Source organism: Arachis hypogaea, chromosome 20 (genome assembly GCF_003086295.3).
Source record: "Arachis hypogaea cultivar Tifrunner chromosome 20, arahy.Tifrunner.gnm2.J5K5, whole genome shotgun sequence".
Classification (NCBI taxonomy): Eukaryota; Viridiplantae; Streptophyta; class Magnoliopsida; order Fabales; family Fabaceae; genus Arachis; species Arachis hypogaea.
In genome coordinates, this window is record NC_092055.1 from 58,688,283 (window position 1) to 58,711,470 (window position 23,188).

Below are 23,188 nucleotides of genomic sequence, written 5' to 3' on the forward strand. Positions count from 1 at the left end.
TATCAACTAATTGATTTGATTAAATATTTAAATATCATATAATTTATTATAATTTATATCAATTTGATTTAGTAGTATTTTTTAATTTATTTATTTTAATATTTTGTTAGTATTTTTTTATTTATTTCTTTTAATTTATTAAACCAAATTTATTATGTGTACTAATTAATTAATTTGATTAATTTATTAATTATTAAAATAATAAATCTATGAATAAAGTAATTAAATCAAATCAAACTAAATCATATATATTGAGCTAAATTCAAATCATGTGAATTAAGAACTAAATTAAAAGAAGATAATTTCTTACTTATTTAAGTTGAGTGTAATAAATACAAATTAATTTTGTTAGATAATCATAGTTGTCTGGTCTACTATATATAGATGGCTACACAAAATTATAAGAATCATGATTTTTATCGCTCTTGCTATTTCAACTCTTTTTTTCTTCTCCTTCTTTTTTCTTTATGTATAATTTCTTTTATATATAAATGTACCCAAAATGAAAAAGTACAAATAAGTGTTTTATTGATTATTTGTTTGATGAATATATCTCAATTTAGGCATTCTACTACTGTGGATAGAAGTTGACCTGTAGCAATTCAAAGTGGCCAATGTATTTTTTTTATAGTATTAGATAGAAGAATATTTGTTAAAATGAATATACACATTGTAATGAATTTTTTTTTCAATTGTTATATTTTTATGTCAGTCGTGTAAATTCTTTGAAGGAATAAGATAATAAAATATGTTAACTTTAATATCATTAGAAGCTAAATTTAATGGTTCAAATAAGCACCACTAATTATATTAAAAAGGTAATTTTATAATAATAATGTGATTTACATATTAATTTTTTCGTGTAAATTCATTTCAAAATGTAGAAATTAGACTCAATTACGCTAAAACTTTAAAGGTAATATAGAATTTGACAACAAAATTAACATTCATTAAGAAAATAAATTTATTTATGGCTATTTTCTAATTATAAATAATAACAAGACTTATGAAAAAATATTAATGTCATCATTTTTATTAATTAAATCATAATATTAGGTAATTGAGTTTCATAGGCGAAAATTATTAAGTAATTATGTAAAAATTAGTAACGAACAAGCAATAAGAATTAAAAAAAAATCTATTATATAATACCAATTTCATAATTAAAATATGTCACATATCATATTCTCATATATTCTATTTATTATCTATTCTATTATATAAAATTAGGTTTCTGCACTTAATGATGGAGTTGACGTGATATGCTTACGAGAGTGTTTAGCAATTTGTTTCTTTTAACTGATTAAATATAATTTATTATGATAAATTAACTATATCAACTAATTAATTTAATTAGGTATTTAAATATCACATAATTTATTATAATTTATATCAATTTGATTTGGTAGTATTTTTTTAATTTATTTCTTTTAATGTCTTATTAGTATTTTTTAATTTATTAAATCAAACTAATTATACAAAGTATCTGTATTAATTAATTAGATTATATTAATTAATTAATTATTAAAATAATAAATCTATGAATAAAATAGGTTCTCGAGATATTTTTCACTAATAATTAAATCAAAATCAAATCATATTTATTGAGCTAAATTTAAATCATGTGAATTAAGGACTAAACTAAACTAAGATAATTTTTTAATTATTCAAATTGAATGCAATAAATAAAATTAATTTTGTTAGATAATCATGGTCTTTTGGTCTTCTATATATAGATAGCCACACAAAATTATAAAAAATAATTATTTTAATCACTTTTGCTATTTCAACTTTTTTTATGTATAAATATACTCAAAATGAGAAGGTATGGATGGGTGTTTCATTAATTATTTGTTTGATAAATATTATAGTCTAAAAATGTCTCAATTTAGGCATTCTACCGTTGTCGATAGAAGTTGAACCTCTAATAATTCATGGTGACCATAATATTTTTTATAGTATTACATAGAAAAATATTTTTTAAAATGAATACACCCAATATAATTAATTTTCTTTGTTACTCTGTTATCTTTTACCTAACAAACAATATCTATTTGATTCAAAAAAAAAAAAAACAATATCTATTCATGTTGTATTATTTTCATCAGAAGTCATACATAATTGATTGATAATTCTATATATAAAAATAATCATGTAGTAACTAAATACCATATTGTTATCTCGCTAAAATTAATTCTCCTATGATTATGCGAATGTATAGCACTATCAGATAAAAATTGATTGGATTACATTTATTTCCAACGAGGTAGGTGATCTTTTAGGCCTAATCACGGTGAGAGTTGAAAAAAGTTTGAAAAATGCTAACAATATAAATGCTTTTTATTTTTAATACCCAATAATAAATATATAAATTAAAACTAATATTGTTTCGTACAAAATAATAAAATGTATAGCATACTCAAAACATATTCAATTCTTATTAACTGTCATTATTTATCAATTACGTTAAGATAAATCTGGTTATTAAAAAAGATTAAAATTAACTTAAATATACACAATATTATTTTATGATTTTTATTTTTATTTTATTATCATAAAAAGTCATACATATTATAAGAGAACCTCATCTTTTTACCAACGGTTCTTCCATTTAATGGTTTCTATAAAAAAAAAAAGACATAATAATATTGTTTGGCAAGAATATATGGAATTTTGAAAGGTTGAAGCATAGGTTTAGTTCTTAACGTATTCGTAGATAAAGTGCAGAGTAGATAAAAAGACAGCTAATAAAAGAATAAATGGCTAAAGCTTCCTCAATACTAATAATCGTAGTGTATGATAGGTGTTCTATAATTTTTTTAGATTTGATTGTTTCTTGATTATTATATGTTGTTCTGTTTATTATGCTAAAAAGACTTATGATAATCATCTTATCGTAGTAGTGTAAAAGTTGTAGGTATTATATTTACTTTGTATGCTCTAAATCTCATGTCCTTGATGGATATTTGTGGCTGAGTAATTATTAAAAAAATTGATTTAATATCTATTTTATATTCTATTTAAATTATAATAGTGAGTAAATATTTTTTTCAAAATAAATAATGCGATTTTTTTCATAAAAATAATGTTTAAATAATTGTAAAATTAGATTATATAACACATAATGATCAATAATATTATATAATTCAGTTATATTTTTCTTATTTTCGATCTATAGTATTTAGATTGGTATATTTCTAAAAATGGTTATTCAATTTTTTTAAATTATTAAATCAAATCAGTTACAAGCTAATTAATTGGATTGATTAAATATCTAGATATCTTATAATTTAATATAATTTATATAGATACATGACTTTTACAGTTTTATTATTTATTGTAATAAATTCTAGAGATAATTTTTGCAAGTTATAATTTATTTTTTTAACTGCATATTCAACTTTTAAGAATATTTTTTTAATTTTGTATTTATAAATAAATTGTTTTCTACTTTAATATATGAATTTTTTTATGAATTTTTTATTGCGCAATTCACTTTAACAAAAATAAATTAATTTATGAAAATTTAAAATTGAGCGCTTGCTCTGATTAAACTCAAATTTTAATTTATTTTGTCATATTATTATATAAATATTCAATTCTTTGATTAAACACTTATTTGATTACAAAATAATATTATATATTACTTTCATATTGGCAATTAAATTTCAGTTACTATACAAATATTATATTTTAGGTAATTATATATTTTTTTGTTATTTTAAAAATTATTATATAATTTTAAGATCATTTAATTATATTTATTTTTTTAAAGTATTGTCATTATTGGAGCGTAACTAATGTTTGTGATAGTCTAAAATTGAGACATAAAAATACAAAATATTAATATATTGAGTTTTTGAAGTATAAATCTTGAAGTAAATATATGTAATTATAATTAATGATCATAATTAAAATTTTTTATTTTATTTTAATTTGTTCAGGACATGTTTATCTTAAATTTTTTTCTTTATTAATTATTATTTTTTTTACATTTAATTATCATTAATTTATATAAATTAAAATGTATAACTTAAAAAAATAGATACGTGTCTAAAAAAAAATTATTAGTAAAAAATTTATGTCCCTTTAACTTTTTTTTTGGCATTATATCTTATATTTTTATTATAATTAAAAGTTAGAGGTAAATTATTAAATATAAATTAGTAAAAAAAATTATAATATTTAATGAATTATCATAATCACATTTAAAGATATTTAAGTTATTTTCACATAATAAAAGTGATATGATTCAAAAAATATTTGTATATAATTTATTAACAAATATATGAGATATTTATCATAATTTTTATTTTTAATAAAAATATCATTATATTAAAGTGATGTATTTTAAAAATGTATAAATAAGATTTTTATTAAAAAAAATTTACAAGATAGCAAATGCAACTTTATTTTTATTTTATCCTTAACATTTAGTTTTAATTTTACCGTTAGAGTTTCAATATATTTCAATTATATCATTAGGATGAACAACATTAATTATAACTAATCAATTATATTATTTGAATAAACATTAAATTATTTAATAAATAATAAATAAAAAATAAAATAAATAAATAAATTTAATTTGAATTATTCTTTTATTATTTTCTATATCTAGAAATCAGAATGTGCTTTTATGTATTTTGATTAATAGTTCTTAAAGGAGCTACTATTTTATTTACTAATATTTTAAATTTTTTATAATATTTTCATAAAACTTGATTAATTAATAGGTTCTTCTTCACAATATTTTTCTTGATTTTTTTAACAAAAATATATCTTAATTTTTGTCTTTTATCTTTTATATTTATTGATTATACTAATTTTTTTGACAGTGCATTTTTATCAACTACATGCATTATTTTTCTATCTTTTTTTACTTTTTTTAATTATTTTATTATCTTATTTTTAATTATTTATTTTACTTTTATTCCTCATATGTTTATTGTATTTCACTTCATCTTTGTTTCAATTTCATAGTTAACTTTTAATTATATAAAATTCAATAATTTCTTTCAAAATATGCTTAAATATATTATCTATTATATACAATCATTAGGATAAATAAACAAATATAAATTATCAAAAAATAACAACTAATTTTGTTTTTAATTTCTTTATAATTTATTTAAAGGTAAAAATCTCTTTATAACCACTAACATCGCCAATAACAAAATTATATGTCTCTATAAAATAAATAAAATATATATAATTTTAAAGTTATTAATCATAGACTATGGACAAATTAAAAAAAAAATCTTATGGATCAACATGTAATTTTTTTATGTTTTTATTTTTTTTCTAAAATTTTTAGATTTATCAACATTTATGTTGTCGATACATCACTTCTTAAAATATTATGATTTCACAAGTGATAATATGTGGGGTAAATCACCTTTATAAATCATTTGCAAACCAATTTTACGTATATCCTCCGAAATAAAAATGGCTACGTGCATGTTTCAATATACATATCTATGTAAATCAAATTTATGGAGTGCGAATTATGTGTTTTCGTAGTAAATCGAATCTATAAGATTCAAATTACTTAGATGCTATCTATGCTACTAAATCAAATGAAGGAGATTTAATTTATAATGAGCTGAATTGCTACTAAGTAAGTATAAATTGAACCTTATTACTTCGATTTAGCATGGACCATATAAATCAAAATTTATAGATTCGATTTAGTAGGGGATGATATAATTCAAATTCTTTGAATTCAATTTACTTTCGAATCACAATGTCAAGTGATTCGAATCCTATAGATTTGATTTACTACTTATTACCCTAATTCGAATTCATTAAATTCGATTTATATAGAAATGTAAATGGAGACAACCAGGTAATATTTTTGGGTTTGGGAGATTCAGATAATTTTGGGGTGGCTTTGGTTTATCAACGTAAATTAACCTAATATGTGATATTAGTTATTGTTATATATATGAAAAATGTGACTTATTTATGCATTGTTTGGATTAGAAAAATTTGTAAGAAAATAAAATGTTGGAGAAAAAAATGGACGAAAAAAATCAATTTGTCATTGTTTGGATCAACAAAGAAATTGAATGAAAAACATAAAAGTGTATGTGGAGCTCATGTAAATTTTTCTCTTTAAAGTTGCGAAAAAAAAATGATGCAGAAGTGCAAATATAGGTAAAAATACAGAGTTAACCTTTGAATTATAATTTATATATAATATATAAAAACATTAATATAATTTTACTCTATTATAATTTTTTCTCTTCTTACTTTTCCTTCCATCCAAGCAAAAAAAATTTTTCTCTATTTTCTTTTCATTTATTTTTTCTTCATCTAAACAACATATAAAAATATATACTTTTTTTTCCATTTTCTTTCTTTTCATTGTCTTTCCTCTTATTTTCCATCTTATATCCAAACAATAGCTTAGTGTTTATCCATTTATCTTCTATTAATAGTTATAACAAGGATACATGTGACTTTATAAAAATGATATAACTTAAACTTTGATTATCTGAAAATTTATTGAGTGACTAGAATAGCTCCACGTCACGAACTAATGAATGCTTGCAATAGAGATTATCACAAAAATAGTCGAAACAGATATTTGTAGGGATTACTCGCGTTTTGGGGTTAGATTGGAATTAGGGGTGGTAAACGGGCCAAAACTCGTTGTGATGGCCTGCATAACCCGCCAAAAGGCGAGTTAGGCTGGAAATTTGAGACTGCCAAACTTAAAAAGCCCGCCTACCCCGCACCGCCGAATCCATGGGCTTTGGCGGGCTTCGGCGGGGCAGGGCGGGGCGGGATGAGGCATGCTTTCCCGCTGGGCCAAGCTTTTATTTTGTTAGGATCATTTTTTTACAAATTTCTATGATGTTATTCATCTACAAGAGGATGAAGATGATAATTGAAAATATTTTAAATTATATTTTGGATTATGTTTTATGTTTGATTGATTATAAACTTAAAGATGTTTAATTATATATTTTGGATAATATTTATTTTGCTTTGGACAATGTTGGTTTTATTATTTTGTTTCAATAAATTTGGTTTATAATTATGTTTATTACATATTTAAAATTATAAAGACTTGAACGTGTGTGAATTTAAAAATTATAATTTTTTTTTATGTTTTTAGAAATTATAAAGTTATTGAATTATTGTAAAATTATATATATTGTTTAATATTTAATTTTTTATAAAAAAAAATGAGAATCTGTCAACCCGCCAGCGTACCATTAGGCGAGGCGGGGGAGAAATTCAGGACTGCCTTACTAGGCAGGGCGAGGCAGGCCAGCCCACCAGATGACAAGTTTTTGGCAAGACAGGGCGGGCTTTTCCGTTTGTCACCCCTAATGAGGACATCGACATAAGTACCCGCCCCATAGAACCTATTAAATATACGCGAATATAAAATTATTAGTTTATTCTAACACAAATATATCTTGATTAATATTTTGAGTCATTGTTATAGTAAATACTATACTATTTAATATTATAACACTTAGTATATCTAAAAGTTGGATATATTTACAAGACATTTTTTATTCAAATTAAAAAAATTAATTATCTCTTTTTAGTTATAAATATTATTTTCTAATGTAACAAAAAAGTGAAAATAACAATAATCATTCACATAATTAAAATAGATAATATATATATATATATATATATATATATATATATATATATATATATATATGACATTATATATATCAAGAATTATTATATATGATATATAATTTTTTTTATGTAATGACTATTTATATAATTTATTGAACAATTTTTTCATCTTAATATTTAATAAATTTAATATACAAAATATTATTTAACATACAAAATAAGTAACTTAAATCAGTATCTAGGACAATAAGTATAATAGTGCAAATACTTATTTATTTATTAGTAGTAAAAAAATATGTAAATAGTATAAATTGATATTTTTTAGTATAAAAATAATAATAAAGGTTATTAATTAAGTTAATTATATAATTAAAAAATTACGAAGAATTTTTAAATAATAATAAAAAATAAGATCACTATTTTCACGTATTACAAAGTTTATGAAAATAATTCTGGATAATAAATCAATCCTCAATAGATTATACATTAATTCTGTCAAAAAAATAAACAATTAATACATTGGATATTATTATTTACGTACTAATATAATATATATTATCGATTATTCAGTTTATAATTAATTTTTAATCCAATTTTCAGTCATTAAAATTTAAATGATTGAAATTATTAAATGCTGAATATTTTGTATCTAACTAATTTATTTTTTTATTGAAATTAAAAAAAAAGTTGTTAATCAATTCTAAATTTAAATTTAAATTTGAGTAAGAAAATAAAAAAATATTTTAAATTTTATCTCACTAACCAGAATTAATTTCAAGATAAAAAATTACTTTGTACATTATATATATTGTAAAATGGTATGGTCATTTGTTATTTTTTAATGATAAATATTGTCAAATAAAATAGTATAAGAAATTAGAAAAAAATGTATTTACAAGTTTAGAAAATATTAATTTATTTTTAATAGAATAAATTATATATTGAATAACAAAATTATTATTGGTTTCTCTTCACACTAACTAATACTCAACGATGGTGTTTCGGTACACTATGTTACCAAGAAATATTAATCAATCTAATAACTTTTGTAATGACATAAGTTTATGAATTTGAAAATTTAGAAATCATTTCATAAAATGTGAAGTTTTAACAAGTAATAATGTTGATCATATTGTTTTGACTTCAAGAATGAATATGATACCAACCAACAAATAAAATTGTCCCAAGTAAATTTCAACAAAAGACAAAAGTCCATAAATATTGCTATTAATGAAAAATTAATCTATTTTAAAGACAAATACAATTTTTTTCTATGGATTTCCTAACTCGGCAAGTCGATGACTAATCCACCACATATTGATACTCTTTTTATTAAGGGTCTGTTGCTATCTAATGGATTGTTATGCACACAAGATGAGATTCGAACTCTAAATACTTGTTTAAATGGACAAATGAGATGACTATTCAACCAATCCAAATTGATTAAAACAAATATTAATTATTTTAATATTTTTATGTTGTAAAATATTTATAATAATAATTACTATAAATATTTTTTATTTAAATTTTAATAAAAAAATTTATATAATTTTATGTATTATCCCGTGTAAGACACGAGAACATACACTAGTACCAATAAAAAACCAAAATTTGGCTAAAATTACAATAACAAAAGAAAAAAGAAACAGTCCAGTGATACCATTTTTCTTGAGCTGAATATCTATTTTTTTTTTGGGTAGATGAATAAATATCTCTTAATTTATTGGACAACAGATTTTTGTCAAGGCCTGGAGCCGAAAACCGGACCAGACCCATGAAAACAACTCGAACCGGCGCCTAAGGCACCCTAAACACGTAAACAGGAGTTGTATTTTATTTTTTCTTCTTAAAAAATAAAAAAGCTTAACATGAGATCAGGCTGAATCTCAAAGCTCCAACAATAGATCAGTGGGCTTTCATTTTCATATGGGCCTCATTTTGGGCTATAAGTGGAACTCTGGTAATTCCGGCAACAACCCAAGGTTATTTTAACAACCGTACAAAAACCCTAAACGCCATATATAACGCTCTCCCAAAATTTTCCACCTCTATCTCTCTCGCTCACTGCAAAAAACTTAGGGTTTTCCACAGACAGATAACACAAGCAACGCCTTCAGCAGTGTGAGAGAATAGAGAGAGAGAGAGAGAGAGAGAGAGAGGAAGCAATGGCGGCGCAGCCCCTCGAGCAGGTCCAATGCTTCGGTCGCAAGAAAACGGCGGTTGCGGTTACCTACTGCAAGCGCGGCCGCGGGCTCATCAAGATCAATGGCTGCCCAATCGAGCTTGTTGAGCCTGAGATCCTACGGTTCAAGGCCTTCGAGCCGATTCTTCTGTTAGGGCGGAGCCGCTTCGCCGGCGTCGACATGCGCATCCGCGTCAAGGGCGGTGGACACACTTCTCAGATCTACGCCATAAGGCAGAGCATAGCGAAGGCGCTGGTTGCGTTCTACCAGAAGTACGTTGATGAACAGAGCAAGAAGGAGATCAAGGACATTCTCGTCAGGTACGATAGGACCTTACTTGTTGCTGATCCAAGGCGCTGTGAGCCTAAGAAGTTCGGTGGTCGTGGCGCTCGCGCGAGGTTCCAGAAATCTTACCGTTAGAGAGAAAAAAATGGGTTTTTTGGGGTATGGGGTTTCGGTTCATGTTTTATGCTGTGGAAAACTCTTATTGAGCAGTAGTTATATTAAGTCTTGGAGATTTTATTGCGTTTTGATTGTTATGTGATGCTTTTTTGTTTTACAGATATTTAATTTTAATCGAAGAACTTCATTGATTACTAGATATGAATTATGCAAAACTCTCCATTCATTTAAGTGTTTTAGTTTTTAAATTTGATTTAGTTTAGTTTTCTAATTACTGTTTTGCTGGTAGCTGTAGTGATGACTGAATAATAATTAATGCAAGCTGGGGAGAATTTTCAATATGAAGCATTTTTCATATGAAATATAGTTGGGATTATTAACTATTAAGACCCCGTTGAGTGTGGTTATGACTATTAGCCACATTGGTACATTTTTTTTGCTATTTCATTGTAAAATTTAGAATATGTGCTCTTCCTTAAAAAGTACGGCCTTTAAATTCAGAGCATCTCTCGTTTTGAGGGTAATGCTATCAGAAATCAGAATGGTGGTTCGGTGTCCACACAGAACGAAGAAGGGCCGAGAAGGACACCACAAAATAGTGGGTTTCCAATGAATGCCCCAAATACACTCGTCTCTCTTGCAACTGTAGGGTGTAAAAGTATTTAACGCCAAAACAAGTTTGAATTAGCGTTGTTTACTACAAAAATCTACGGTCAAAAGATGTGTTCAGATATTAATGTGGGATCCATGGCATGGCAAACCTGATGCTTATTTTGTGATAAACTATATAAAACTCGGAGTGTTATTGTGGACAAAATGATTGTGATTGAAAACACAGATGCAAGCAGAATCCATTTCATTTATAAGTTAGGAAACATTTCAAGTGCACCAGGAGTACCGGTGCTCTAATTATTTTAACCATTGATTTGAATTATAAAAAATATATATAATATATATTAATTAAAATCAACGGTTAAAACAACTGGTGCTCTAATTATTTTAACCGTTGATCTGAATTATAAAAAATATATATAATATATATTAATTAAAATCAACGTTAAAACAACTGGTGCACCGGGGACTGGTGTACTTGAAATGTTTCCTATAAGTTATATATAACACCAGCAGGGCATAATATCAAATACCAATGATGCACATGTTTGTTTTCTCCACTACTATTTACAACAGCATGTCGCACTGCAACTGTCAACACCAATCATCAAAGAAAACATTTTCAATCCATAGAAGATATTTAAATATGCATTGCACAAAAATCTCAGTCACAAATTCAAACAGAACAGGGTAGATAGCAGAAGGTGCCAAACTTTACTTTATTGGAAGGACCATTCTTAGTTCAAGTTTCATTTCCAATCATCATTTTACCAATATCTTAGTGCCTTTAACTTTCCCTTTCTTTTGTCTTAGTAGTAGCTTCTTCAGAAAACCAAGGCTTCCTTGTTTTTTACTCGGTACAATTGCCAGAGACCCCATAGCAGCAATGCTTCTATCATTTTGCTCTGATGTAACACTTGGTTGTGAAGCATTAGCTATGACTTCTGGACCATGCATAGCACTATCCTCTTCGGATTGAAGAAGGGGTGGCTTATCTGTATCTTTACTGCATTCACTCTCTCCAACTTGAACAGGATCATGGATCTCTGCCATAGCATCATCCTCAGCTTGCATTTGGTTGCGTAGAGAAGATCGTTTGACCAGGTTCTTCTTTTGAGTAGGATTGGCCATAGTAGTACTAGTCGCAGAGACTACCCTGTCAAAAGGTGCTGTTTCATTAGACGAAGCAAGTGCCTTGAGTTGTTTCCCAAGGTTGAGGATGGTTTCTTGGCACTCCGCCAACTTTGATGAAGCTGTTGTGATCTCCCAGCCCTGAATTTTGTGTTTGATCGTTACTGATTAGTTGTAACTTTATGATAGTTATAAGAGTTGAATTATATGCAATTACTTACAGTTTGATATATCTTTTCCGCATCACATCTACCATATATTGGAGCATCTTTCTTCGCAATGCTGTTAAAATTTGTGATGTTCTCAAAATCAGAACCAAAGGAAAACTGCAACAACTGGAACCAAAACAGAACAAAAACACCAAAATGAAAATTAAGAAAAGATCTTAAGTCTTAAACCTTTCCAGCTGGAGCTGAAGCTCAAGACAAGTTGCTTCTAATTCTTCACAGGAGTTCTTTTTATCCTCCAATTCGACTTCTAAGGATGAGAACTTTTGACAGAAATCATTTAACTTGGCTTGTGCTATGGTAAGCTGGGTGTCAAGATCTTCATTTATCATCTTCTGTTTTTCAATCTGATCTTCAATTATTCCTTTGGATTCTCTCAATGTTGCCATTTCTGATTCTAAACCTTTGATACTATTCTGTGCTTCTTGACACTGTTTTGTCAAGTTCTGATTCGCCTCGGTCAGCTTGGCTTCCACGTCCTTCTTTGCAGATATTGTGCATCTCAGATCCTCTTTCAACTTCCTATTTTCTTCAATGGGGTCATACTGATTTTTCTGTGTGTTGAGGCATACACCTTGGTCATCTGAATAAGCACCCGAGGTGGAGCGAAAAGACTGTTTATCATCACAATCTCTTTGATTCCCGGTATCAATTTTGGACAGAAGAGAGCCAAAATGCCTCCTGATCTTATCTCTTGCAATTGAAGCATTTGTGGAGGTGGCACAGTTATTGATGCTCCACTCCAAAGCAAATGCTACCTCCTCAAAAAAATTTTCCGAATTTGCTGTCCCTGTTAGCAAATCTTTGCAGGTATGAACAAGTTGATGCAGAAGAGGATTCAAGTCTGAAACCTTCCATTGGAAAACATGAACAAAGTATTCTTTAGATGTTGGTGAATGAGATATGTTAGAATGCGAGTTATCCTCCAAGCAATCTGAAGAGTTGTTACAGATGAATGATTCGGGAGCGATTCCTTCAATGAGCTTGATAATTTTATGTATTGACTTTCTCAAATGAGAGTCACATTGTTTGGAACTTTTTGCTTCCCCAGAACCACTGAAACTGTTATCAGGTTTACAGGTTGTTGGGTGATTCATGCAACCAAAAGCAATTTTTATGTCATCAAACAGTTCATCAAGGCTTCGTTTTGATAAGCGGCTCTCTTCCAAGATTGCATTCAAAACAACTTGTAGCCAATCAAATGATCTCTCAGATGGATGTTTGAATTGATTCTGCTGTTCCCCTTCAGTGAAGCTAATATCTTGTTCAACTGGCACCAGTTCCCTCCCACTTGTATCAGAGCAGTATCCTCTTTTAGGAGTATCAACCGAAACTATGGCTTGTTTCTCCATCTCAACAAAGTCATCCATGAAGAAACTCATGTTCTTATGCCATTCACCCTCTGCAGTTCTCAAATGCTCAAGTTCTGAAATAAGAGCATTTGCCCAGGATCCAGTAGAGATCGCTCCATCATCACTAGCAACATCAAATTTTGATATTAAAGAAAGTTCACTTGATGTGGGATAATACTTTGCTAGCTCCATGGACTTCTGATTCTCAGAAAACTTCCTGAGCAAAATCTCAGCCTGTGATAATCTGGAAGCTGTTTCAGCATACATGATTCTTGATGAATCTAGTTCAGTATTTCTCTGGGTTAAAATTCTTTTCAGAGCCTTGTTTTCCTCATCCAGATCTTGTAACCGTTTGAACACCAAGCCGATGCTCTTCTCGGATACTTTGGTAGAGTTTCTAATATCATTGTTCTTGCAAACCAAATCTCTGGTAGGATTAGGCTTTTTTCTTCTCATATCTGTCTCCCTCCTCGTCTTTCTGGCTTCATTTTTCGTATTCACTAAATTAGCAGGACCAGGTGAGCTTTTATGCAGCAGCGTGTGGAGTCTCTGGCACTCGGCTTCCAACTTTGAGACATTCTCAGCACTTATAAGATATTGTTTATGCGAGTCATCTGCATACTGACGACTATAGTTGATCTCCTCCTTCCTGATCTCAAGTTCCTTTTCCAGCACGTGAAACTCATATCGGAGGAAAACATTTTCCTTCTCAGTGGCATCTAACCTTGCCATCAAGGTAGTAAACTCTGCTTCTGCTTGTTGTTTGCATTGAAGCAAGTCCTCAATAGATTTTTCTTTGACTAGTAAGGCATTAGCTAGATGAGCATTCTCAGCAGTTAACTCGGCTATCCTTTTACTTGATTCTCTCAACTTCTCTTCCAGTTCTTTCTGAATCTGCTCTTGTTCTTGAATATAACTTGGTTGCTGAAAAGGTTCATGGCATGTTGCATTGGTTGAAGTTACGGTTTCAGCAGGTGATCCTTTATCTGAATCATTGGCAGATTCGACTTGTTCTGCCCCTTCCATGCCTAGTTTTTATCAGAAATTCATCACAATCAGCCAAAACCAAATTGGAAGCCAGAGAAGACGAGGAAAGCATGCACAGAAAGCAAGGTTATCAAACTTGAGAGTTTACCTAACTCGTAAATTTGTAAGAGTTTACTGGTAAACAAATTTTTGGGACCAAAAGTTGTAAACTCTTACAAGTTCAAGAGTTTGCAAGTTAACTCAAAACTTTGATAACCTTGACAGAAAGTGTGGTATCTACCAAGAAATCTGCCATGCATATAATGTAAGATACCTCTAATTTCTTGTTGGGGCCTATGGTTGCGTTCCATGGAAGGATCGTTTCCGGCGTGGTAATCAAGGAGAACTGTTGCCAACTTCTTGTCTGGACTTTCCGGTGATCTTTCCAATCCAGGTTTTATATCTGTTGGCTGTTTATTTACCTGGCAAAAATGTAGTAGTGTTAGTATATGAACCAGATGGCACAAATCTATCACAGAATTAAATCAAGAGCAGCAGATAGTGGCTTAGCAGGTTTCTGAGTTGCATTTGCAAAATCAAGAGAATAGATGATGGAAGAGGGAAGCAAATAGTGACATATAAAAGTAAGACTAGAATTTTGAGTACCCCTTCTTCATTGGTTCCAGGAGGGCTTACACCTTTGTCCATTGCAAAGATTGTCTTCTCCATAGATTTTTTCCTCCAAAGCCATGGTTTATTGTTCATGATTTCAGATACTATTCAAGAACAAGGAAACTTCAGTTGAGTTACCAAGAGAAAGTGCCAAAAGGGCTAAACCAATGATATATGAATTTCATATCCATTTAGAATCTAAACAAGTAGGAGCTACTCCACTATCAACAGTTACTAAGCGACAATGCAATTAATTATTTGAGGCATTAGACAGGTTCATCCTTTAACTGTTTAGAGAATAAGATGTGCATTACTGAAATTAAGGCATACATGTTTTACTTCAACAGGTTACGGCCACATGCATTAGTACTTTGCTGTTCTATTGAGACATCAAATCTTTCACTTCAAAATTCCGAAAGCTTATACTTCGTTTTGCATGAGCTTTCTAGCAATATGTGATGATGCCCATTTGTTAGTATCAAAAGGTGAAAATCAAGCACCAAAAGCCATCTAAAGCTGTTACAAGAACAACAGTTTGAGATGGAGAGAAAATTAAGCTTCACATTTATATGTCATGAAGAACAGTATTCACTTTGGCTATAGTAGCCTATATATCTCATTCCTCAAACTCTCATCTGAAAAATCTGGTGTTACAGACATAAACTGCAGTTGTAGGTTGAATTAAAACAAGCATGAAAAACAGGGATGACAACAATTTTAATGGATGGTGAAAAGGAGAGAAAAGACAAGTGCACTAAGAGGTGTTCAAAGAGTGTAGTGTGTTGCTTTTGGTACCTGTCAAGAATGTAGTATCATTAAGAATAAAAAAGGCTTCTTTTTCTTTTTCTTCCTTTTTCTTCTTTTTCACCCAAGGCTACTACTGGTGCCAAAATGAAACACTTCACACTTGAGCTTGCCACCATAGCAACCTTAATTGGAGGTGAAAGTAAAAGCAGTGAGAAATAAGTTGAGAGGGGAAAAAAATGGGAAAAAAGAAAGAAAATCTCAACGGATATATATGTCATAGGATGCTTCCATTCTCCACCGACAGCTACTAAATTCTAGTTTGTATGTATTTGTATATGTAATTTGTGTATAAATATTATCCTACTCAGAAGTTGATATGTGATGTTAGGTGTTGCCTAAAAGAAGGGGAGACAACAGAAAAAGAAAAAGAAGATATCACATTCACTGTATGTGACAGAGTAAAAGAGAAAAGAACACTTCGGAAAAAAAAAAAAAAAAATAATAATAATAATAAAGGATACAGTGTTGGTATCGAAAAATGAAAAGTAACAAAAGACCCACACCTTTAACTATAAGGAATATTGAATGCTTATCTCCGAATTCCTTATTATAAGTGTATACATTTCAGAGAAAATTATATGGTACAGATCTAAATCTGTACAGATTTAAAGATTTGCTTACTTAAACCACACTTTTTAAAGCTACACTTTTCACTTAAAACCGTAGCTCTTCACAAAGAAAAACGTCACCTAATGGAAAAAAGTAAATTAGAAGATTTAAGAGAAGAAATAATTAAGTTATTAAAATTAATAGATCAAAAATTAATGATTTTAACTAATGTTAACTGTAATGACACTGAATTCCTAAAATCAATACAAAATGATTTTTCTCAAAATCTTTATTTTACTATAAGTTTTATTGAAGGACTTCAAAAACCTGAAAAAACTTATTTTTCACACGGAATTTCTAAGAAATGTTATCATGGAAATGATTCCCCACATCTTTATCATACTTTTAACCCACAATTAAATTCTATAGTAGATATGCTTGAAGAAATACTAGTATCCATAAAATTTCAAAGAAATAAGGAAAAAGAAAATCCAAAAGAAGAAAAATTTCAAAATATAATCAACATAACAGATTTAAAAGTAAAACCACCACTAAAATTATGAATATTGAAGAAAAATTAGAAGAAGTTACAATGCTTTTTAAACAATTAAAAATGGCTCAAGAAAATAATATTATGGAACAGGGATTTCAGATAGAAGAAGAAATAGAAAATTCTGAAAATATAGAAAATGAAGAACACATCCTAGATTATTCAAGTGACGAAGAACCAGCAATTCCAATACAAGTAAAAAATGAAGCTGAAACATCTAGGGATAATCAATCTCAATTTAAATGGGAAACATGTTTTGATAATTATGCTTTTAAAAAGGGGTTTATAAATAAAGATTCAAAATATACAAAAATACCATCAAAATACGTTCCTAAAATCCAGGAAATGGAAGGAGAAAGAATGCTCGATTTAGACTGTAAAACGAATGAAAAAGAAATTTTCGAAAACTGGTTGAATTCCTTCTTATTAGAAGCCTTTACTAATCCAAAACTTAATGAATTATCTGGAAGAGACATTTGGAATTACATAGGGTTTCATACTAAAGGAGCTATAAGAGATTATATGACATCAATAGAAAACCAAATAATAGAAGAATTAGCAACAAAAATAACAGCTTATGATAAGATATTATATATAATGATGATTCTATATAAAGAATTTTTTGGAAAAAATATTATAGATCATAAACAAGAAGTCTATAATAAAGAATATCAAGAAGCAAAAAACCATTTAGCTAACATTCACATATATGATCTATGTAATGTGGAGTCTTATATATGTGAATATAGAATACATTATTACAAATTAAAAGAAGAAGATAAAAATCATTATCTTAATATGTATATAACAAAACTTCCATATCCTGCTAACGAATTTATTATGAGAAGATTTATAAGAGAAATAAATAGAGGAACAATTGAAAATAATTTTGGTGGAGCAACCTCTGCAATAAGAGAGGAAATAAAAGAACGTTGTATGCAAGAAGCAACTCAAAAAAGATTTGCAAATATAATTAGAATTTGCTGTCAGGATAATGAAGAGATACCTCAAAAATATGGTCTTAATAAAAATTTTCAAAGAAAAAGAAAATATCAATTTAGAAAAAGAAAATACTATCCAAACTGGAGAAAAAAGAGGTATTTTAGAAAGAGACAAAAAAGTGATTATTGCCCAAATAAAAAAGAAAATTGTAAGTGTTGGTATTGCCAAGAAGAAGGACACTATGCAAATGAATGTCCGAAAAAGAAGGATAAAAAGGATCTTACTAAACAAATAGAAATCGCTAAGTCTTGTTTCATGGAACCTTTAGAAGAATCTGATGATAACTTAGACTATATTTTTGAATATGTCTCGGAAACAGACTCAGAGACTGAGTAATAATGCTACATTTATTACTATAAAAATAACAGAAAAATTTATAAATGCTTTCATAGATTCTGGAGCAACACAATGCTTTGCTAGTTCAAATATAAAACTTGATTGGAAAAAATTAAAGAAACCATTAAGAGTTAGAATAGCTGACAAATCAATACATAAAATTGACCAAAAAGCAGAGATGGTTGAAATTTTTATTCAAAATTATAGGTTCATTGTTCCATCTATATACATGTTAGATTCTGGAATGGATTTTATCATAGGAAATAACTTTTTAAAGCTATATCATCCATTCATTCAAGAACTAACATATATAGTTTTAAAAGCTCCACACGATTCTTCAATAAATCAAAAATCAAAACGTATAAAAATACCGACTACTACTATAGATAAGATCTTAAAATTTAAAATATTTTCTATATTGGAGACATGTTATTTAAATTTATACTTTCAAATAAATATCCCAAAAAATAATCTTGAAATAAAGATAGAAGAACTTTTGAATGAAATTTGTGCTGAAAATCCTTTAGATATTAAAAATACAAATAACGAATTAGTAAGCATTAAATTAAAAGATCCGACAAAAGAGATAAATGTTCCAAATAAAATCCCTTATTCCGCAAGAGATAGAGAAGAGTTTTCATTAGAATGTAGAGATCTTTTGGAAAAAGGAATTATAAGATTAAGTAAAAGTCCTCATGCGGCTCCAGCCTTTTATGTCGAAAACAATAATGAAATTAAAAGGGGAAAACGAAGAATGGTTATTAACTATAAGAAGATGAATGAAGCAACTATTGGTGATGCTCATAAACTTCCAAGAAAAGATTCAATTTTAGAAAAAATCAAAGGAGCAACTTGGTTTTCATCTCTTGATGCAAAATCAGGATATTGGCAACTTCGTTTAGACGAAGAAACAAAGAAATTAACTGCTTTTACTTGTCCAACAAAAGAATCAACAAGTGTGTTGCTCTATGAATGGAATGTATTGCCATTCGGATTAAAACAAGCTCCAGGTATTTATCAAAGATTTATGGAAGAAAATCTAAAAGAGTTAAATGAATTTGTTTTAGTGTACATTGATGATATACTAATTTTTACAAAACAGGATAGAGAAGATCATCTTCAAAAATTATTAATAGTTTTAGAAAGATGTAAAGAAAAAGGATTAGTTCTTAGCAAAAAGAAAGCAAGAATAGCAAAACAAGAAATAGAGTTTCTTGGATTAATTCTATCCACTCAAGGAAAACTAAAACTTCAGCCAAATGTCCTAGAAAAGGTAAATTTATTTCCTAATAAAATAGAAGATAGAAAACAATTACAAAGATTTTTAGGGTGTATAAATTATATTTCTGATCAAGGATTCTTAAAGAATATAACAGAATACACTAAAAGCTTATTTCCAAAAATAAGTACTAAAAAAGAATGGAAATGGGATGAAAAAGATAGTATGCAAATTCAAAAGATTAAAAAATTATGTGAAAAACTTCCAGAACTTTATATTCCAGAAGAAAATGACTACTTAATAGTAGAAACAGATGCTTCAGACATAACCTGGTCAGGATGTCTAAAAGCTAAGAAAGCTATAAAAAGTTTGGAGCAAGGAAAAGAATCACTAGATTCTAAAAATTCCCCAAAGGAATTACTTTGCAGGTATATTTCAGGGACTTTTACTCCAACAGAACAGAGATATACCACTCATGAAAAGGAAACTCTAGCAGCAATTAAATCTCTTAAGAAATGGAAAATTGATTTACTACCCAGAGAATTTACATTAAGGACAGATTCAAGCTACCTAACAGGTTTCATACGATATAATTTAAAAGTTGATTATAATCATGGACGATTGGTAAGATGGCAATTATTTTTGTTACAATATCCAATAAAAATTGAATATATTAAGGGTGACAAAAATGTTATTGCAGATACATTAACAAGAGAATGGAGTTCGTCTACAACGCATTAGATCAAGAAATTCAGAAATACGAACAAGAACTCGAAAAATGCAAGCATTGTCAGCAAATAAGGACACAGATCCAATCCCTCAAGAAGGCCGTCGAAGCAATGAAATCAACACAACAACCAAAACCATCAGAGCTCAGCCAGCTAAGCGTGGTGGACAAATCAGGTGAAGAAAAAATTCCAGAAAATAAAACAATTGCTGAAATTATCAAAAAATCTACCCAAGATAAAAAATATTATGTAATTTATAATGGCCCCATGAAAGGAGTATATGATGCCTGGGAAAAAGCAGCACCATTTACACATCAATCAAGGATAATTCATAAAGGAGGGTTTTTAACACTGGAAGAAGCAAAGGAATCTTTCAGGGAATATGAAGCTCTTCATCCAGAGCAAACCCTAAAAAGAGCAGATAAAGCTCCAATTCAAACCCAGAGAACAGGGATAATAAGAAGCATTCCTACAAGGGCTGAAATCAAAGAAAAGAAAAGGGTCTGTAGATCAAATCTCAGAGAAACCCTTAATATAGTCCTGAACTGGACTGAAGAAAAAAGAGCAATTTTAGGATATTATCCTATTGCCAAAGAACAGCTAACAAAGCTGGTTATATTTCCAGATGCATCCCCATCGGACACCTATCAGTTTTTCCAGTATGGATTAATTGATACAATTTTAATTTTTAATGATCTAAAAATTATTAGTGAGTTTCCTGCAGGATTCGTTGATGCAGTGAAGAGATTTAAAAATATGATTGACAACGTAAATCCAAGGGATATATCCCTAAAATTTACGAACAGTCAACCTATTTTTAATGAAGAAGAAGAATGCTTGGTTCCAGCACACCAAGTAATATTCATGTCCGTCTTCCCAGGAAATTTTCAACCAATTGATCAAGTTCAAGATTTAACAATCTACAGTCATGAAGGAAGGCTAGCCAGCACACTAGCAAGGGTCTTCGAAAGAACTCAAAAGATAACAAGGGAATCTCACACAAGAATTAATTATAAAAGCAGAAATACTTTGCTTGTGTCAAGTAAAAGGAATGAAATTGAAGAAAGAGAGATGAGACTCTTAGTGGAATTTGAATCAGCATTCTACAACTTGTCTGGACTCTTAGAAAAGCTCCCTGAAGGGATAAAGAGGAATCTCTGCTATCTGATAAAAGAGAGAGAAGACCACAAGTGCCAGCTATGCATCTCAGAGTTATCTGAAGAAAGCAATAATAAAACGGAATCAACCCACATGATAAAGGAAAAAGACAACGCATCTGAAGGACACATAATGAAAGAGGAAGACAGCACATCTGAAGCATCTCTCAACATTATTGCATAGTGACGTAAGCGCTTAGGTCATAGAGCACCAACAATGTAGCTGGTGCAAGATAATAAACAATGACGTAAGCAATGACGTCATAAGAAGGGTAAGGATGGGAATTGTCCATCAGACCCAACCATTATAAATAGGTTGCTTAGGCAATTGTAGAAATCATCAGAAAATAGAAAGCAGGAGGCAAAGAGTACTCAAATGCTAGGAGAGCAAGGAGGAAGCTGCCGAGGCGATTCTATGATCTGAAGAAGAATTCCCATTAGGAAAAAATAGTTCTAAACTCCCCTCTGGAGTTAGTATTTACAATCTCCCCTCTGGAGATAAAAACACCTTATGTAAAATATATTAAATAAAGGAAGTTTTTCTCCAGAAAGGTATGTATTCATTCTAGTCTTTCAATTATGAATTATTTAGAAAGTTTAGAATTAATAGAAGAATCTGATTATTATAGATTAACTGCTTTATTAGATAATGAAAAACAGGCTGTTTTAAAAACAGAATTAAATCTCAAATCAAACGAAAATTTTAATAAACAAAACCTTTTAAAAGAAGTTTTTAATAGAAAAAATATAATATACTATGGAAAAATTCAACTTGAAGCCCCTATAAAGATAAAATCCGCCAATGGAGAACTTGAAATAGCTTTGATAAATGATGAAGAATTAAGTAAACAGATTGAGAAAATTAAGGATCAACAAAAAAGATCTAAAATTGGATGGATTCATATTAGTACTATACAAGTCTTAATCAAATCTACATATATGAAAGGAATTAATTCACCAATAAGCTTAGCAATCTGTGACAAAAGAATTACTGATGACCCAATAGATCAAATAATTGGAATTGTTCATGGAAACTTGGCAAACGTAAATGTTAAATTTAATGCCCATCTGGGATATGCTATACCTTTATCAACTGAAAATCTTGGAAGATCTATAAGTCTGGCTTATAAATTTCACAGAAAGAATCTAATGGAACAAGATGATGAACCATTTTCAATTACATATGCAATAAATTATGCTTTAACAAATAGCCATCATAGTATAATATTTAAAAACAGAGAAAGAATTTATGTCGATGAATTATTTCAGAAAATTGTAAAAACAGAAATACCAAAATATAAAGCTATTGAAAACCCAGTTCTATTAATAAAAGAACCGTCAGAAAAATTAGTTTCATCGAATTTTCAAATTAGAGAATCTAAAATTAATAGCCCTTTAAGTCTATCTAAGTTGAAGATTAAAGAAGAAAATTCTGAAATAAAAGAATTAACAAAAAAAATCGAAAAATTAAATGAAACCCTAAACACTAAATTATGACAATAAATAAAGAAGAAATATATGTAACTTATCAAGACAAGAAACAAGAGCTCTTTGAAAGAGAAAATCGTTTGAATTATTTACAGTTTTCTGAAATAAATCAAAGAGCATTTAAAGCTCTAAAAATAATCTATGACAAGTTAAAAAGAGAAGTTGAAGAGCTAGAAAAATTAATAGAATCTCTAGA

At 28.6% G+C, this 23,188-nt stretch overlaps 2 protein-coding genes across 4 annotated transcripts; one reads left to right on the plus strand and one right to left on the minus strand.

Annotated features, from left to right (window-relative positions):
• The first annotated feature begins 9,507 nt into the window (after positions 1-9,507).
• LOC112783671 (small ribosomal subunit protein uS9) lies at positions 9,508-10,395 on the plus strand. Its single transcript, XM_025826712.3, has one exon. It carries the CDS (start codon positions 9,777-9,779, stop codon positions 10,212-10,214), a length of 438 nt encoding a protein of 145 aa, XP_025682497.1. The 5' UTR covers positions 9,508-9,776; the 3' UTR covers positions 10,215-10,395.
• Positions 10,396-11,328: 933 nt separating this feature from the next.
• LOC112783670 (filament-like plant protein 7) lies at positions 11,329-16,402 on the minus strand. 3 transcript variants are annotated; one of them, XM_025826709.3, is made up of 7 exons: positions 15,952-16,400; positions 15,487-15,672; positions 15,151-15,260; positions 14,819-14,966; positions 12,338-14,546; positions 12,161-12,221; positions 11,329-12,080 (listed from the first exon to the last, which is right to left on the minus strand). In XM_025826709.3, the coding sequence occupies exons 3-7, from the start codon at positions 15,247-15,249 to the stop codon at positions 11,571-11,573; spliced, it is 3,027 nt and encodes a 1,008-aa protein (XP_025682494.1). In that variant the 5' UTR covers positions 15,250-15,260; positions 15,487-15,672; positions 15,952-16,400; the 3' UTR covers positions 11,329-11,570. The 3 variants fall into 3 exon arrangements, with proteins under 3 accessions (XP_025682494.1, XP_025682495.1, XP_025682496.1); XM_025826710.3 differs by having other exon boundaries at positions 15,487-15,601; positions 15,952-16,318; XM_025826711.3 differs by lacking the exon at positions 15,487-15,672 and having other exon boundaries at positions 15,952-16,402.
• Positions 16,403-23,188: the final 6,786 nt, after the last annotated feature.